Source organism: Hippocampus zosterae, chromosome 7 (genome assembly GCF_025434085.1).
Source record: "Hippocampus zosterae strain Florida chromosome 7, ASM2543408v3, whole genome shotgun sequence".
In the NCBI taxonomy this organism is placed as follows: domain Eukaryota; kingdom Metazoa; phylum Chordata; class Actinopteri; order Syngnathiformes; family Syngnathidae; genus Hippocampus; species Hippocampus zosterae.
In genome coordinates this window covers 258,446-276,951 of record NC_067457.1, presented here as the reverse complement: position 1 = coordinate 276,951, position 18,506 = coordinate 258,446, and the positions used below count along the sequence as shown (strand labels likewise).

General features: G+C 54.6%; 1 protein-coding gene across 1 annotated transcript in view; it reads left to right on the top strand.

Annotated features, from left to right (window-relative positions):
• Positions 1-4,910: 4,910 nt before the first annotated feature.
• Positions 4,911-18,506, top strand: part of nrg3b (neuregulin 3b) — a 35,040-nt gene continuing 21,444 nt past the window's right edge. The window contains exon 1 of the mRNA XM_052071469.1: positions 4,911-6,875. Coding sequence (XP_051927429.1) covers positions 6,128-6,875 — 748 coding nt within the window. The 5' untranslated portion in view covers positions 4,911-6,127. The remainder of the gene's footprint in view (positions 6,876-18,506) is intronic.

Below are 18,506 nucleotides of genomic sequence, written 5' to 3'. Positions count from 1 at the left end.
GAGAAACATGCCCTCGGTCAAAGATAACGCGGACGCCTTTTCGGATCCACAATTCAACCTTCGTTCGGTGCAAATATGATTTGCGTTCCAGGCTCTCTCTGTCGAGAATGTGGGGGGGGGGCGCAGATGTTGCCATGTTTGGGCGCTTGGCGTGATGCTCGCTAGCCATCAGTCTGTGAGTCAAAGCGAGAAAAGTAGCAGTGGAAGAAGGGGAGCTCGGAGTCCCCACTCGCGAGAAAGGAGCCTTGGCCAAAGAAGCACGAGCCGGGCTACGGTGTCTCTTTGGGGGGGGGGGGGCGATTCGCTCTGCAATTTGTGCAACCTTAATCTGAAATGGAGCACATGAACAACATCCCTGCCGCCGACTTTCAGAGAGGGAACACACAAATGCGTCTTTTGTGCGAGGGGATGTGGCCGCCATGGCAACTGCTACCTGTTCTTTTAGCTTTGTGATTGGATTCGCACCAATATACGACACCCCCCCCCGCCCCCCGCTACCCCCAACGAACAACGCGCTTCTGTCTGCTTGCCTGTGACGGCTGCCTGTTTTTCTTCTTGTTGTTTTCTTCCCTTTGCAGCCTGCTCATGTCTGCGCCCGGCGACGGGAATAATTGATGAAGCCATTTTCTTGACACATTGGCGAGTGACCAAAGATGCGAGGGAGGGGGTGGGGGGTGGGGGGGCTACCTTAGTAAAAATGGAGGTCGCGCCTTTTTGGGTTTTAGGTAGATCTCCTCAGCTGCTTTCAATTTGCGAGCCCTTGATAGTTGATCCGGCGGACTTTGGGTCAGGTAGGGGGGGTTTGGGCGGGGATCCTGGCCATCAATGCCTTGAATTTTTCTGGGTGAAGCTTAAGCACCCACCGACAACGGGTTGAAAAAGGCCAAATAGTCATCAAAAGAGGCTTTCCGCTGTTTGGTGGCAGTTGAAGATGTTTGCTCCGCAGACTGCTAACGAGCGACGTGAGACGCCATCGTTGCCGTTGTCGTTTTGGCGCTTCCCCTCCAGCCTTGTCGGCGACGGTCACGGCAAGCGGAAGGAGCGTCCGTTCGCCCTTCGAAATACAAAAGAAGCCCGCGCGTACTTTGCAGAGGCGCAGAGGGCCGCCTTCACGTACCATTGAGGCGCGTTGCCCCCGCAAAAGTCAAGAGTGCGTCTGGAAAAATGGATTCTTTTGTGGCTTTGAGAGGTGCGACGTTAGAGCGGCGCGGCGGCGAGGCACCTTTTTTTCTTATTTCCTTTTCGCATAATTCAGACAGAAAAATCAATTGAGGTCTCCATCTGGACTGCGCGCCGAATAAATCAAGTTGCTAGTAGCCAATATTTTCAGAGCTTGAGAATTTCTGTCAGAATCTCCACACGACATGTCGACGTTGTACTTTTGGTTTCGGATGTCTAACGCTTGGGATTCTTTATTCAGCCCCCCCTTTGCGGCCGTGGTCGGTTGAATGAAAATCGCTCGGCGTCCCTCGCGTACGATGTTTCCATCGCGAGCGCGCGCTGCCGCGTCTGATTTGAGGCCGGCCCGAATGAAACCGCGCAGAAAATCAATCGCGATTCCATTTCAATTAGCGCCTTTTTACGGGCAAGTGTAGCCCGACGGAACACGTCGGCAAAAGGACAAAAAGGTGCCGCCTGAAGATAAGAGCAGCTTCTCCGTGACACGCTTGATGTTGAGAACCCGTTCTTGTAACTTTCAACAAGTACCCCTGACACTTGCCCACCCCCCTGTTAATGAGGGAGGGGGGGGGGGGGGATGTGAATAAAGATAGCCGCTGGCGCGTTTGGGCCGTCTATTCAGACTGAGGGGAATCCAATTAAGATTAGAAATGTACTTTTAGGCGGGGTTGCATTAGCTTTGGTTATCGTGTAAATAAATGAAGTTGTATATGTGTTTGGGAGGAAAGTCATGGACACAATCCCGTCTGAAAATGACTCTTTTGACTTGATTTCAAGAAGGGCCCTGATGACTGCAGCTTTTTGAGAGCTGTGACCGTTTCGATAGTCTGAATTATACTGCCCCCAGGCGGCCAGAAGGAGCGGCGCAATGTTCAATGACTCCCCCCTACCCCCCCTCAGTTTCATTCTTGAATGTGTTAATTATGCAGACGTTGTTGTTCCATGAAAAGGGGGTTCTTTCTTGTGATTTGCGTTGTAGCAAATATCTTCCAATACATGATGGTGCCTATTGGAAGCGTAAATAGGTGGCCGGCAAGCTGCCCGAGCATAAATATTGTTGTGCTGCTGTTGGGGGTCAGCTCTGTGCATATGCGGCGAAATGAATTCCAAGCCACCTGGGATGTAATTAGAGCAAGCCGTGCTGCTTTGTTGCCTCTTTCCCGCTGCGCGTTTAGTATTCTCCACGGCGTGCCCGGTTGTTGCGCCGCCGCCGCCGCCGCCGGGGTCCTCCGGGGTCCTCCGGTCCCCCCTCGGGCCTCTTTTCATGGCGGCCGGTTTGAAGGTCCGCGTCTTCCAGCGCCAGTCCCGGGGACACCGGCGCAGTTCGTGCACTTTTGGAAGACAAGTGGCAGTCGTGAACTTTTGAAATTCTAATCCTGCTTCCTCTTGATGGCGGCCCCGGCTTTTTTATTTGGGAGTCAGAAAGGCGGTCGTGTCTGGGAACGTGCTGCGACTTTGAAAAAGGGAGGGAGAGAAGGACTAAGAAATGATTTGTGTCAACTTATGGAAGAACACAAACAAAACCAAAAACTTCATTTTGACCATAGAGCTGAATTTGAGCTTTTTTTTTTTTTACAAAGGAAAGTTGGCGAGACATAATCCCACCGTGGAAATGTGCTTTTGACATCGACGTCATTTACAAATATCGCCATTTACACTGTTTTACATTTGGCACACTATGGAGTAGTAGTATTTAGTCGTGTGTGTATGTGTGTGTGTGGATGACACGCCATTGGAGTCGCGAGTGGAGAACATCTCTTTTCACCGAGCCTCTTGAAGTGCAGACGCAGACTGGTGATTGTGTACTGATTTGATGTTTTGCTTTTTGTTCCTTAGTGCGAAGACGCCGCGGCGGAGTGACAAATGCACTTTCCTCCTCCAAGGCGGATGACCTCGGCGCCGCAAAGCCTCATTCACGCCAGTTCATGCGAGTTCATGGCGTCCTCGTGAGGAACGCCGAAGCCCGGTAAGTTCCCCCGAGGGCCGCGCGCCGACATTTGCCAAGTGTCCGTTTTGCTCGGCGCTTTGCCGCATGGTCACGTTGCGTGTGAGTCAAACGCGCGCTCGATGCATCGCCAGGTGCCAAAAGACCAAAGAGAATTGCCACCGGCCATTGAGGAGCTGTGAGTCAGAATGTGCTAATTTTCCGCCGCATACTTATTAGCCTGGCCGCTACTTGTGTGGACTGTGAGGGGGTTGCAGCGTTTTGCACACCTGCATCTTGAGAGTTGCTCGAGGAGATTGGTGCATCGGTTCGGATGTATGCCGACACAGATTATTTTGGGGTTGGGCGGGGGGCAGGGGGTGGTTGTGGTCTAAAATTGCTGCTGTCACGTGTTCTTGATGCGCGTGGACCACTGATGCATCCGTCGGTTGAAACCATTGCGCGACCGAGCTTACCCCTCGTCGTCCTTGCCCATTCGAAGTGAGTTGACTAGTTCTCAAAATGCAAAACCAGAAGCCCGCCAAGGGGCTGCCTTGTTGTTGTTGTTGTGCCGTCAGAAAAGTGATGTCAATGCGGTGCGGTTTCATCGCGCGTTCATGAAATGAAATAGCCGTTCATGCTTTTTGGCCGCCTAACTCTGAACGATGCCGGAAGACGGAGCCGAGGCTCCCCGCTCATATGAAAGTAGCGAACGGTGTCAAAGAAGTCATCCGCCTCGGAGGCCTGAAGGGGGCGGCGAAAACGACGGCCGTCTTGGAATCGCAGATGAGCTTTTTTTCACGCGGCCTTGAAATCTATTTGAGCCAACGTCTAACAACGCGCGTCGCATCAAGTCGAGTCAAGTACCCGCAGAGCCCGACGCCAAACAAATCTCCGTTCAGTCTCTTGTTGTTTTGTGCGTGGAAAAATGTGGTCAACAAGCCCGCGCATCGTTTAACGTGCCGACGTCGTTTCGATGTCGACCGCCTGCGGCCAATTAAAGAGGAGAATTTACAACAAGCATCCCACCGTCACCATCTACCGGTGGAGTCACTCCATGCATTATTAAGAACACGGCTGAATAATGCATCAAGGCCGGTGTTTCCCAAATTATTCTCGTGCCGCGTTTGGATGGCGCCGGCCCGCGGCTCCAATTAATGAGGCGCCGGCCCAGACTTTGCCGCTTTCAACCAGGAAAGGCGGCGAACGGCTTACGAGCGTTCAAAGAGCCAAACTCAAAGTGGTTTTTGTTCACTCGTTGGAAGTTTTTTTTTTTTGTGGTTGGGGGGGGGGGGGGGTCGACTCCATTTTATTTTGTCGAGTGGTTCCAGGAAATAAAATCACCCGGATCCACACGTCGTTCGTTGCAGCTCCTTTTTTGTCCCTGTTTGGGAGTTTTCATCTTGCCAACTTGGATGGCGTCTTGGGCTTGCTATGATCTGCAAGCAAATCCCCCCCTCCCACCCCCATACGTCCGTCCGGCTCTGACGGAGCTGTGCTGCCATGGACTATTGAGATCCATCTTGAGGGCACGCCCCCGCCGCCCCCCCATAGGTGATTTCCATAGCATCAAAGCTGGCGTCCCTCGCAAGTGTTGAAGTCTCAACTTGGAGCAGGACTCAGAGTGGCTTGTGATGCCGCCGTTTGCTTTGCCCATCGGAAGCCTTTGCGCCTCCTCCTCATTTTCTCTCTCCCTCCCTTCATCCTTTTCCTCCCTGGGGTGTGTCTGTGCCTCTCCTCTCCATGCGGTGAGTTGTGTGTGTGTGTGTGTGTGTGTGTGTGTGTGTGTGCGCACGCGCGCGGCACCGCCTCCCTCCCTCCCTTCCTTCTTTCCGCCTCCCATCTGCATCTGCTGCAGAGCTTAGCCAACACGCATCTCGACCAGGCTCCGTCATCGGCGGCATCTTTTTCGGCTTATTTCTTCTTTTTTTTTTTCCCTTCTCCTCTGGTGGCGATGGGACAATCGCCAGGCGCACTTTTGGGCGGTTGAGGACGGCGGCTGGGGCGCGCGGGGACGCATCACTGGATTGAGCCGGCCGTCTGTCCCTCAGTCTCCCGGAACAGCCGCCGCCGTGTAGCTTTTTTTTTTTTTTTTTTTTTTCCCTCCCTCTCGCAACCCCCCCTCTCATCTTCATCTCCCATCCTGCCGCCACTGTGGGAATGCGGCAGAGGTAAAGCGCTCGTCAAGGTGTCCGCCGATTCTCAACGCCAGGAGCAAAGCTATTTGCAGAGGCGAGCGGCGGGCTGCGGGCGGTCGGACGGTCAGCCATCCGCCCACTTATCGACCCCTCCCGCCCCCCATGGGGGAAGCCGACGCAGCCGTCACTCCAGGAGAGCAAAAGTGCAATTGGCGGATCAATTGGATGAGCGCCAGCATCGTCGTCTTTGGACTTCACCTCCATAGTGGATTATCTCCAACTACAACCCCCCCAACCCCCCTCCCCCACCAACAACAACAAAAGGGGCAAATTGAGGTTTACAATCTTGAAGTTGGATGAGCGAGCCAGGGAAGGGCACTTTTCTTCTCTTCAAGCTAAGCAAGAGTGGCGCGCAGATGGATTTACAGCTCTGATCTCCATCGCTTGACTCCGGATCAATAGCCGCCGTTTTCTTTTTGCTTTGTTTTCAACGAGGGAGCGAAGCATCTTGGCAGTTGTCATCGCTTTGTTTGCGGCGCCCCCCTCCCCTCCCCCAAGCGACCTTCCCTCCCTCCTTCCTTCCTTCTCACCTGTGCAGAGCGCGTGAGCTTGTGCGTGTTGTTGCATGGATGCGCGTGCGTGTTGTTGCTTCCTCGTCCACCAGGGGGTGTGCGGCCTGTGCCGCTCGCGTTTGCATGCGAGTTTCATGACGACGGGCGCGTTAGTTCCGCTCGAGTAGCGCGCGTCAATCGAAATCGTCGCCTTGAGACGTGTACGTCGGCTGGCCGTGCCCGCGTGATGCGCCGCTTTCTTTCTTCGGGACCCCCGTCCGCCTTTCGGCGACGGGTTTGACCTCCAAAAGCCTCCCCGAGAGACGGAAAGCCCGATGAGCCGGCACTCGGGCGCCGGCCCCCTGGCGGCCATGACGCTGGAGGAGCCGGGGGCGGAGCGGGCGTCCCCCCGGGCCCCGGGCCCCTTCCGCTGCGGCCCCTGCGCCGTCTGGCCCCGCCAGCAGAGCTGGCTGTGCGCCGTGCCCTTGGTCATGGGCATGGTGGGCCTGGGCCTCAGCCTCATGCTGCTCAAATGGATCGTGGTGGGCTCGGTCCAGGACTACGTCCCCACGGACCTGGTGGACCCCAAAGGTAGCATGGGACAGGACCCCATATTCCTCTCCAAACCCAGCGCCGCGCCCAAAGGGCCGGACCTTCCCACCGCCGCCTCCACCGTTTCCACCAGCACGCCGCTGGCCGCCGACGGGACCGCCCCGGCGCCGAGAACTCGATCCGGCTCGCCGGCGAACCGCTCGGCCGACGGCAACAGAGCGCCGCACCTCCACAACCGGCTCGGCACCCGCGTCGGCGGGACGGCGTCCGCCACCCGCGCCCCCCGGCTCACCGGCGGCGAGGAAGCGACCCCCCGCGGCGCGGTCGGGAAGGGAGGCGGAGCCGGCCACTCCGAGCCGGGACAGAGGCCCTCGGCCACCGCCGCCTCCGCCGCCACCGTGAGGATCAGCACTCGGGTCCAGACGAGCACCGCACAGCCAACCGCCCCCCCGGCCAAGCCCACGACTCGCCGGACTCACGGGCGCCATGGGAAGGCTCCGGCGACTCGACCGCACCACCGCTTCCGGACACGTGAGTTCTCGACCGAAGGGCCCGATTGAAGATGATTCCCGCTCTGAGAATGGAAAGCTTAGCGCCGGTTCACCTCATGGGAAAAATCGACACGAATTGTAATCACAAGGCCCAAATTGGGAGCAGGGAGGGGAGCGATATCCTTTAGCCCCTTTACTTGGTCTTTCACTCGTGCATTCTGACACAGCTTTCCCGCCATTCGTACACCATTCCAAGCGTAACGCACGCTCGCTCTGGAAATAGTTGTTGACTTGCCCGCTTCTCTTGACCCGCGTGCTCTTCTTTGACTCCATTTGGTGGCGGCCGACTCGGATCCCTTCCTTCGTTCTTCGTTCCTTCCTTGCCATCGTCCAATTAGCAATTGTGTTCTTCACAAAGTTTGTCATTTTGGCACGTTTTTTAAAATGGATTGATTCCCTCCGACTTGAATGTACTTCAGATGAACTTGTTGAATGATTCATTTTTGCGCTTTGCGGTCGCCGATTTGCTTGCGTTTCTTTTCTTCGTACAAGAAAATTTCTTCCGTCCTATCCGGAAGCGAAGCCACTCATACAGTTGATAAATTGGCCCCCCCTTTTAAAGCACAGCTGACATTTCTTCTACTTAAGTGCAACGCGCTGTGTTTCAAATGTAAGACCCCCTGGCACCGGGTTGCCGTCACTCCCGCGCCGAGGTTCTTTTGCCGCTCCTTTTTGATTGCGGCGGGCCCAGTTCCCAGGAAACTGGAAGCCCTGCCGTGACTTCCCTCGATGAGATGGAGAGCGGCCGGCCGCCTTTGTAGTTCCAAAGCGATCCTCTAAGCCTCCAGAAAGCGCCTCTCGTGCAGCTTGATTATCGACTCGGGGCTTAGATGGCGATGGAGCGTTTAGACGATGCATCGGGAATGCCAAGAAGCGCAAAAGAAACGCCGCCTCTGGACGTGCTGCTCCACTGCGCTCTGAATTCTTGTGACGGCGCCGTGCCAACCCAGCTCTTTGGCTTCCCAATTATCCAAAAAAAAAAAAAAAGTATTTGCATAACATGGCACGGTTCAAATGTCCTCGCATATCGGCCGCTCGCAAATGCCTGAAGACGTCTAATAAGCCGGCAGCGACGCTTGACCCTCATGGGCAGCGATTACAAAGCGCAATGGGCGAGCCGGCGGACAAACGAAATGACAGGAAAGCGCGGAGGGAAAAAAAAAAAGGGCTGGGTCTCCCTTTGAGGTTTCTGAGTGGTTTCATTGATCTGCAGATAAAAAGCGGCGCTTTCCGGGCCGTGCTTTGCGCGACGGAGTGAAAGAGCAAACGCTCGGAGGGCAGCGCTCGCGCTCATCCCAACTGTCTTGGCCAGATGAGGAAACGCCATTAGCAAATGTACTTCACAAATGTACACTTGATTGGCTGCGCGCCAAATGAGAAAGGCCACCCCTTGCCGCGTCCCGCGACCTCTCGCACTTTAGGAGTGACCCTGACGTTCACCTTCGCAACTCAACTTGGAAAGTATTGCGTGTGTATTTCTCGACTCTTATCCCGTAGAGGACCTAGAACCAAAGTCCTCAGGTCTCGGCGTCGGTACACAACCAGGCCATCGACTACAAATCACGGCGCGCCGTGTCGACAAACGGCCCGACTGGGAAGTGACAAAAGCGCGGCGAGGACTCGCGTCAAGTACACGGCCTCGGTGGTCGCGCCGCCCCTTTAAATATTCACGGGCAGAAAGGGAAACGAGGAATGTGTACTGCAGCAAGCAGGAATAATTGATGGCGTGTCCCATTTGTAAAGTGCAGCAGATGTCCTGTGCATGAGGTGGGGGGGGGGGGGGGGGGGGGGTTACGGCCAGAACGCGCTGTCGGATGCTCGGGTATCGCTGCCCAGTTTGTTTGAATGTTGTCACTTAGTGGTTAGCTGTGCGTTTCTCACTGCGTTAGCATTAGCACTCAGCTCGCCGATTCAGGGCGAATTTGAGAGCGACCCGGGCAGTGACGTAGAACGTCTTCAAGCCTCTTACTTCCATGATTTGTTCAAGATTAGAGGCACCGCTGAAGTAGGAGTCAAAAAAGAATGAGTATTTTTTTTTTTTTTTGCTTTCACTGTGACTAGCCTGCATCACCTCGTTTGGAGGTCGCTAGTGGCAGATAAGGCCGCTTCACCGCTAATGTTAGCAATGTCATTTGAGCTCACACTCGATGTGAGCCCACGTGCTGCTGGCAAATAGAACTTGAGGTGACGTCAAGTCATTGACGTCGGAGCATAGCATAGCATGCGCAACATCTTCGGCAGCTGGCCCGGATTCACACCTAGCATCTGCTCTGCCACCCCCGTTGACGGGAAGTGTGCTTTTGGCGAGCAGGTGGAAATGAAGGTCACTTCTTGTGCCACTCCGCGTGGTGCCGTTTAGCCACGTTAGCCGTCACGCTAGCGAGTCCGCCATGGCTTGACGTTTTTATGCCGCTGCTGATTTTAAAATTCAATACGAGAGCCGAGGAGCTGCAGTTATTTTTGTCTCTTCTAGAGCGGACGGCAAATGATTTGCCGCGCAAGAGCCACGGCAGCGATTTAGTAGGAAGCTTCCAATTTATACGTCCCCCATCGTTTCACTTTACCTTGAAAGGTTCCATTTTAGCAGTTCAAGTTACGGTCCCTCTCGCACAATAAAAAAAACAAAAAAAAAAACGAACTTCATTTCATCCGCTTCTCCTGGCGAAAAATTTCCCGCAGACATATGCGTGCCGCGTGAGTTGGTCCGGCGCGGCCGACTTTGAGGGTTTTCGAGAGGTGACCTTGGCTCAACCCGGTCAAGTTGTTGAAACAATCTCGCCGTAATCGCCGGCACAGAACGTTACGGTGTCCTCGGATTTAATTGTACCTCGCCTTTTTATGACTCGCGGCGCTCCTGCTCCGATGATTACTCGTTGCGAGATGATTGAGCGGGTGTGAGGGGCGCGTTAGTGCGCGCAGCCCCCTTTGCCACTCGCTTCAAGGTTAAAAAAAAAAAAAGTAAAGTAAAATTAAAAAAAGGCGGCGTTTGTCGGAAAACGAGGCACCGTCGTCACCCGCTCGAGTTCAAGCCGTCGCTCAGCTGCGAGAAAGGCGTCCCGTCGGAATGGCTTATTGTTGACCAGGCGTGTGAAACATGAACGCCCGCAAACGTTTCCACCCGACTTGACATTTTGCGAGCGTCACTCTTCTCGCATGGGCCCGTCGCAATGCGGCCCCTCCGGTGGCGTATGTGGACTCGCCCAGCACAAATCATGTATTTTTCACGGCCTCGATTAACGGAAGGGAATGAGCGTGCGGTTGGGGGGGGGGGGGGGGCGGAAGGGCAGCTTGAGAGGCTCTCCCGTGCGCTGCGTGCACCGTCATCAAGTCTGTACTTTGATCGCAGCTGGAGTCGGGGACGCTCGAGGATATGATGGAATATTAAAGCCATCCCGGGGGGTGGGGGGCGGGCTGCATTTGTATTGTCAGAGTGAGGCCGATTCGCTTCCACTTTCTTGTCACCCACTACGTTTGTTCCACTTTCCATCTTTTTGTGGTCTTTTTTCATGCTTGATTTCATGCGGTCAAGGGTTGGCGCTTCTTATTTCTCGTCCAGGTATCGGAAATGCTGCCGTCCATCCACGCTCGCCTCCATCCGTTTGTCCTCTTGTGGCTTTGGGACTCTCCCCACCTGCTTTTTGTCGATGCAAAAAACACTAAATCTTGTCTTTCGGTCCCATTCGGGGCATGAGCGTCGCGCAGAGAAGCTCTTGTTGTCTTTCTCTAATCCACGACAGCTGGCTCGCGTGCGCTCAACAAAGCAAGAAGTCCAGAGCAGGGGGGGGCTCACACGTGTCCAGCTGTGTCAAGCTGCTGGCCTAGATGGAGCCGAGAGTTGGGACAGGGGGGGGCAGGTGAAGAATCAAGTGCTTTGACATGTCTTGAACACGCCGATCCGTCGTTAAAGTACTCCGACTGCTACTCGTTGCCATTGAGATTGCGCACTAAGCGGCCGGGCCAAGCTGTCCAAACGCATCAAGGGGAGGGGTGGGGGGCGTCACGCTCGGCGGCTCAGTGCATCGCTAAGAGCCAAAACGTCCGTTGCGTACCGCTTCGATCGATACGATTGGCATTTGCCTTGATTGTCGTAGCGTCCGACCCCCTCCTCCCTCCCCCCCATATGAAAGTGTGGCAGATATGTGACAATGGTGACAAGTTAACAGGCAGGCGAGCAAGTGGAAGCGGGTGGGCCCGATGGCACACCGGAGAGGCATTCTCTGCTCTAATCTTCTTAGTGCGGATTCCCCGCAGCAGGCTGTCATCTATGATACGCCGCATCTTGAGTCTTAGCGCCGGCTCCCGAGCCCCCGAGCCCCCAACCTCACGTCGGATCACGTCGTGTCATCACAATGGAGTTTGTCCTCCGTCATGAGGCCGCTTTGGCTTGGGAATGGGGGGGGGCGGGCGACTCGGAACCGGCAGGTGCGAGGTCAGGAACTTTTGGTGAAGCTGGGTGGGGGGGGGGGAACGCACAAGGACAAAGGGTGGACTTTGCTGCGCTCCTTTTGGGCCGCGGCTGAGCGAGAAGCTCGGGGGTGGGGCCAATCTTCCACTTCAGCACAACACGTTCACGCTTGAAGCCAGAAAGGGATGAGAGTGAGAAAGGCTCGCTTCTCTGAATCTGCATTTTCACCTGAAATATTAAAGCCCCCGCATTAATCTGTCTTGCCGCTCCCCGGGGTGCCGCCGACGCCCCCGTCCTAGCCAAAAAGGCGTTGGAGCGGACTGGCTCGCCTCAATTCGCCGCCATCTTCTTTTCCCTGTGCTTTATTCTCTTGCGGACGACCTGTTGGGGAGCGAGATTGAACCGCTCTCTGTGCCCAGTCGAACCTGGAGGCGGTGCCTGGGGACACAGCCCCCCCCGCCCCCTCCCCCCTCTTAGGGCCACTCTCCTCTGTAGTCAGCAGCTTGTGCTGGTGTTGACTCAACGCATCTGATTCGAGATTCTCCAGCTCGCGCTTGGCCCGAGGCTTGTCGGTGGAATCTGCTTGAGCGCCCCCCCCCCCCCCCCTCCCTCGCCATCCCTCCACATGTCGCTGGCCCGAAAGCGCACACGTGCGCGGCCCACGAACGACACGTTTCTCTTCTTGCCGCCTTCCCTCCTACTCGTTGATTGACACCTTCGCCGCGCGCTTCCTCCGGCAGCCGCGCAGTGCGCTGGTGTGATAACGGCCAACCTGGCGCCCCCCGCCCCCACCCCACCCGCGCCCACCATCTCGTCAAAACACACACGGGCAATTAGGCGTGATGGCAAAGCAAAACCTCGGGTCCGACACGTGTCGTCGCGGCGTGACAGGGGAGCTAATGAGCCGAGCGCAAAGCGAATGAAGATCATTTTAGCGGCAAGGGGAAGCCGATCGGCGAGTTAGAGACGCGCGCCGTCGGACTGGGCTCGGCCGGTCGCGTCATTCCTTCTTTTTGAGGGATTTGCGAACGCTCGATTGTCCGGGAAGCGGTCCGTGGCCGCCTGACCCCGAGGTCACCCGATGAAAACCAGCGCCGAGGCTGTCGGTGGAACTGCACAATCGCAATCGGCGAAGGGAGGAAAACAAAACAAAGCCGAGCATCATTTAGCAGAGCGCCGGAGGCGACTCGAGTGTCTTTTTCAGTCTAAAAAGGTTTAATTGCAAGTGAATGAAGTCATCATAAATAAAAGGCCCGCCGGCTTTAATTGACAGCCGTGACAAATGTAGTGATGCGGCCCCTTCTCCTACGTGCAAACAACGCGCAACCGCCAGCTAATTAGCTTGTCCGAGTCTCAACATTTCTGCTCGACGTCGCCTAAACAAACGCAACGGCGAGTGTCGTGCGAGCGGCTCGCCAGAGACGCCGCCATTGATTACCCTGGCAAATGTCAAGTTGGAAGCCTGTGGGAGGCGAGGGGGGGTATGTTGACTCGGGAGTGTGCGTGCGCTGGAATGGCGAAGGCTTTTATTAGTCGGCGTCGTGACGTCGTGAAACGACGGCGCTGTTGCTGAAGCAACGTCGGACTGAAAATTTGCACAGGCTGACGTCAAGAGGGACCCGGGGTGTCCCTTTGCTGTTTGGGCGCACGTGCGTGCCGAGCTCTCGACATACCTGTGCCATTTAGGATTGCTCGCGATGCCTCCAAGCTGTTGGGAAAAGTCTGCTCATATGTTGGAGGAAAGCCGCCATCTTTGTTTGCTGCCGTGTTGCCATTTGAAAATGTGCCAATGGACACTGTTGTGCTGTGTGTGTGTGTGTCGTGACAGATCATCTGCTGTGCCGCGGGAAATGACTCACCCCGTTGCTCCAAAATGGATGATTTGTTCATCGCAATCAATTGATCGTCGTTCAACTGTCTGGACATTGAGATGGCCGTTCTTTCGCCTCGCTAGCGCAAAATGCGACGCTCGCTGTCGGATATCTGTGATCCGTCGCCAGCGTGTCACGGCTTTTGACCCAATCCGAGCAACAAAGTCCAAAACCGCGGCGATGACCAATGGCGGCGTCGAGGGCCCCCCCACACTTTCAGATCTAGCTCCCTTGTCACAAATCGGCTGCCGGTTTAGCTGCGACTTTGCTCGAAGCCACAGACGTTTCGTGTCACCTTCATTGATTAGCGGCGAAGGTACTCGAAAAGCAGTTTGCTGACATTTACCCCCCCCCCCCCCTCCCAGGGCCTGCAACTGGAGGAGGAAGAGGAAGAAATGTAGTAAATAAGCAGAGGGAATTTGTGATGCTGAGCGATGGGCCTTTAAATGATGACGGTCTGACCTTTTAAAAGGTGATCGCTAACAGCCTGCTCAAGCGCACAGATGGTGGGGGGGGGGGGGGGGGGATCGCTAGGCTTGCGGTTTTTCAACTCTTGCTATGAAATAAAATAAAGAAAAAATATCTGTAAAATCCTACTGCTCATTTGTCAGTTTGAGGGCACATCAGCTCCCGGCTCCAAGCTAATGCTACGCTAATACCGCAATTTGTTTCTTGCTTGGTGATCAATGTGCGCAATTAAGACATTTTAGTCCATAGTTTGCCGCATTCATGAATCCCGCACGTGGCGTTTGTCATGCGGTGCGGGATTGAACCCTCAACAAAGCGCAGGGAAGAAAATCAAACTCCCCCCAAAAATGCACATTTCAGCCCTGGCGCTGACTGATGGCCCTCCCCGCCGCTGTCCCGGTGATAGATGGCGAGCGTCGCAGACTGTGACTAAATGAAGATCACGCGGCGGGGGAGGGGGGGGGAGATCGACGATTTGAAGAAAGAATGAAAGCGTGCCGTGACGCGGCGTCCGCAGGCGCTACGGACGATTAGAAAGGCATACAGGCCCGGTTAGCTGCGGGTACGGGCACCGGCGCTCGTGCCTTCAATAAAATGGCCAAGGTTGCTCCGCGGGCCCCGCGACGTCCTTCCCGGCGCATTTCCAAAGCCGTCAAAAGCTGTTATCTTCGCAAGCAGCTTGCTCACGTGGCTGCAATCTGTTGGGCCAGCCGATGCTTTGAAATGAGCGAGATTCCAAATTGGATGCGTCGCTTGCATTTGACCGATGACCTCACCTTGCGTTCAAGTCATTGCATCGTTATGTGAGGCGCGCTCAACAGTCGCATGAATGTGCCGTTCCTAATCGGACGATTATTCCCACGGTTGCCATGATCAGAATGCGACATCGCCAGCGGTGGTGAAATCTTAGTTCTTTGTCGGTGCTTTTTGACGATTTTTGATGGCATTTTTTAAAACAAATTCAGGGACAGTTCAGAGTGTCCAGGCTGCCAGTTTCCCATGTCGGGTGCAGCATTAAATGTGTGCGCGTGCGCGATCTTGTGATCTGCTTTAATCTCCACGCAACAGATGCCCAGTTTTGGCTCAAAATGGTCGCCGCGGCCCTGCAAGCGCTCTTAGATTAGTGATTGGGAATGATACTAGATTACCACGCAGGGAAGAACACTAATTCAGGCCAACCTCTCCATTTGCCAATGACAATGAAGCGCAACAAAGGAAAACGATCCGGGCTCATCGGGATGGTTTCGAGGGGCATTCGAGTCGAGTTGAAACGTACACGAGTGAAAGCGTCTGCACGACTGCGACCGGCGCCGCGTTTGACAAGAGCCTTCCCACGCGTGACTCGCAGGCAATGTGACATAACGCATGCAGAATGGAAAAGAATCCGCTCGTCCAACACGTCAACCCTTTTGGAGCGCTTTGTAAAAACGCCCTCGGAGCGTTTTTTTGTTTCTCGTCGGCCCCCGCCGCCCCGTTTTTGAACGCGCCGCATACATGAATGATTTTCAATTTTCCCGCAGAATAATCCGCTCGCGTCGGCATCGGGTGGCTGCAGAGTGCAAGGCCGTGGGGAAAATGACAAGTCCTTAAAAAGCGCGAGCCGAAGCTTCAAACCTCGCCGGCCTTCCGTCACACGAGGATTACGGCCGCCGTTTATTTGTACGGTGAATGGCAAAGGCCTGCCGGAGGTAAAATGAGCTCCTAGTTTTATGTAATCCAGATTTAAAATGACGTTGCGGCCGTGCCGCGTTGTCCTTTTTTTCTTCGGCGCACTCCAACGTGGCCTGAAGTTTGTGAAAATGTCCAACTGCCGCTTTAACGTGCTTTTGCTCTTTGAGTTGCTTCTTGGACGTTGCGGTGACACGAAGGCGGACATTTTTCATCCACGCCGGCCGCGTTGACTTTCATGGAGGTTTTCCTTCATTTCTATGGATAGACTTGTGTTTTTCTAATAGACTCCCGCCGATAAATGTTTCAAGCTGCGTAGATATGGGCGGCCGTGGGCCCCTTTCGTCATGCGGAGACAGTTTGTGGTGTCAGCGCGAGCACTTTCACTCGCTGCGGGGATGCTGTACTAAAAGAAAAAAAGGACCACTTGATCTCGGCAGTCTTTGAAGAGCCGTCGTCATCGGGCGCTCTTCTCTGTGACACCGGAGACGTGTCGAGCCGCTGTCCCGGATGGCCTTTTACTGGCAGTTCAAAGTGCAGTTGCTGATGATGATGATGATGAGACATCGCACTTAGCATCTACTGTGACGAATCATACGAAACATCGGCGTTTTCACCTAAATGCTCATCGTACTGAATAGATGGATGGCATAAAGTCCCTCTCGGGAGGGCAAACGAACAGTCACCGTTGTAAGTGGGAGCTCGTAGTCACTGCAAGATGCCCAAAGGAGAGATTTGCGGATGTCGCGTCATGGCAATGTGTCACGCGGACGAGCTTCAACGAATGCCGGCCTTTTGTTTTGTGGTGAGCGTCGGGCGTCGTTTGTCACCCGGCTGCCGGCGTCTGAAGCCGTCGTCATTGGCCGCTTGCAAGAAGAGAGCATACGCTGCGATGATTCACGCGCCGTTTCCTTCCCAAACTCTCAGTGAATGACAACATTGAAAATGTGCTCGTAAAGCATCGCCGGTGCTCGCGCCAGGCGTCTGCCCTTGAGTAAAAATGTCTTTCCGCGGCCGGGACTGCGTGAAATCCGACTTCCCTACTTCGAGTTTCGACTTCGAGTTGGTTTATTGAACATAAAACATATACAGTCATAATTTGACAGAAAATAAGCTAGATAAAAAAAGTAAAAAGAAAGAAATCAGTCTTCATTCAACACGGTTATTATGTTCAAGGGAGCAGGATGCTAACTAAAATGGGGGTTTTTTTTGGGTGGGGGGAGGGGGCGGGCATAACCCGTTGTGCTGGCGACCGACGTAAATGCCACGGCAGTGTGTGTACATAGCCGCATATTATCATCATCATCATCGTAATCATGCAGTTGGAGCAAAGTGTTTACCCGATCCCGACTGGGGCTTACAGGAAACAAGCGGCGCTTTTGCCATGTAATTGCGTCAAATGACAAGCTGCCAAGCGGCGAGTCCTGGAAGTCAGTGTGGCGGCGGCGGGGGAAGGAGGGGGGGGGGGGGATGATCGGCGCTCGGCAGGAGGCCCAGAATCAAGCGCGCCGCCTCTCCGGCTCCATGCTTTGATGCTCGCGGCTGTGGAACCGACCTTGTCGCATCTTATTGAGCGGCAGCTTCTGTCAGAACCCCCCCCCCACAACCCCCCCCCCCCCTCCCCACGCTTCCATGGACTTTTTGAGACGCCGTGTACCTTGCGTGCACACCCCCTGTGGCGGCACAGCACAGGACAGTTGCTTACGCTCGCGGTCAGCCACCCGAATAGTTGTAGTTTTTTGCAGATGATAAAGAATATATGCTACATGTGGCGTCGCACAGTTTGAGCTCAAATAGCCGACGTTTCAAGCGGACGCCGTAGATGCTGCCAGCCCCTCTTTAAGCGTTATCCGTTATGTGCTGGCATCAAACTTGTGGACCTCAAGGCAAAGTGTGTTTGTTTTCAATACACAATGTGTAATTCCCTTGGTTTTATAATTGGCTTGACGTTAAACAGCTTGAAGCCTTTTTTTCTCCAAGAATATATATATATAAAATTATCTTTTTTTATTTTTACTAAGCCTGATGTGCTGCTTTTTTCTTCCCTTGACGCGTTTCCTTTCCTCAGATTGAAGCCCCGTTGGCCAGATGCAGTCGCCATAGCAACAGAGTGCCAGAAGGCCGCTGGTGTGGGATGCAAAAGTGGCGCGAGATGCTTCTTATGTCTGACGCGCTTTTGCTATCAAAGCAAACGAAAGTACGCGCGGCGTTAGCATCTCTCTGTTGAAACCACGTCAAAAGGATTTGGTGGGGTTTTTTTTCCCACAGACCACGTGAATTATCGTGATTCACGTTGGAGTCACCTCGGCATTCTGTTCCTCTCGCTCCCAAATCTCAAACGGCTTCTCCTGACCGAGGTCGCGTGTTAGCTGGCTGTTAGCGTGAGTTAGCCGCTACGAGGAGCTTCGCAATCGAGGCCGTTTTTATTGTTCTTTGCCACGTGCTGCGTCGACTTGCTGCCTTTAAAGAGAGACTACGAATGAAAGTCACGCGCCTTTGTTCATAAAAAAGCCCAAACTGTCGGAGGGCCACCGAATAAAATGCGTTTGGAAAAAAAAAGAGAGAGGGCCTTTTGATCTGGATTCCTGCTTTTGTTGTTCATCTCTTGTCAGATCTGGTGTTTACCATTGCGCCGGCGCGCTCCCCGATGTCGTTTTGGCACACATTCGGAGGTATCGCGTCGGGGGAGCGGGATGGGAGGAGGCTGAAAAGCAAATGTTTTCCTTCACAGAGGATGCGGCGCTTGGCAGCGTTTGTCATCTCGTTGGCGGCTCGCGTGGGGAAGAGCGGCCACGCGGCAAATGCGCGCTTTGCCGGCCCCAAAAAAATGCCGTTTTTGGGTGCTCGTGTGTCGGGGCGAAAAGAAGTTGAAGCAAACCCCAATTTCATCAAGTGCGTCTGCTTGCGTCGCAGCCCGCGGAGGAACGTTGACTTGATTGATTTGGACTCGACGTCAAAACAAACATCCATCGGGCAGTCGTAGATTTTGAAGACGGCGCGCCCTCGCGGTTCGAGTCTTCCCCCGGCCGACGCTCGCGGAAAAGCGGCAAATAAACGCTTGTCGTGTTCATTTGCCGTCAAACGTCCGCGCTTCAAAGTGCTCGCTCGGCATCCGATTCCGGGGAGGGGGAGGGGGGGGGGCGGCGCTGGCACGCCGTGTGGCGATTTCCCATCTTGCGGGAGCCGACGCTAAAAGCCC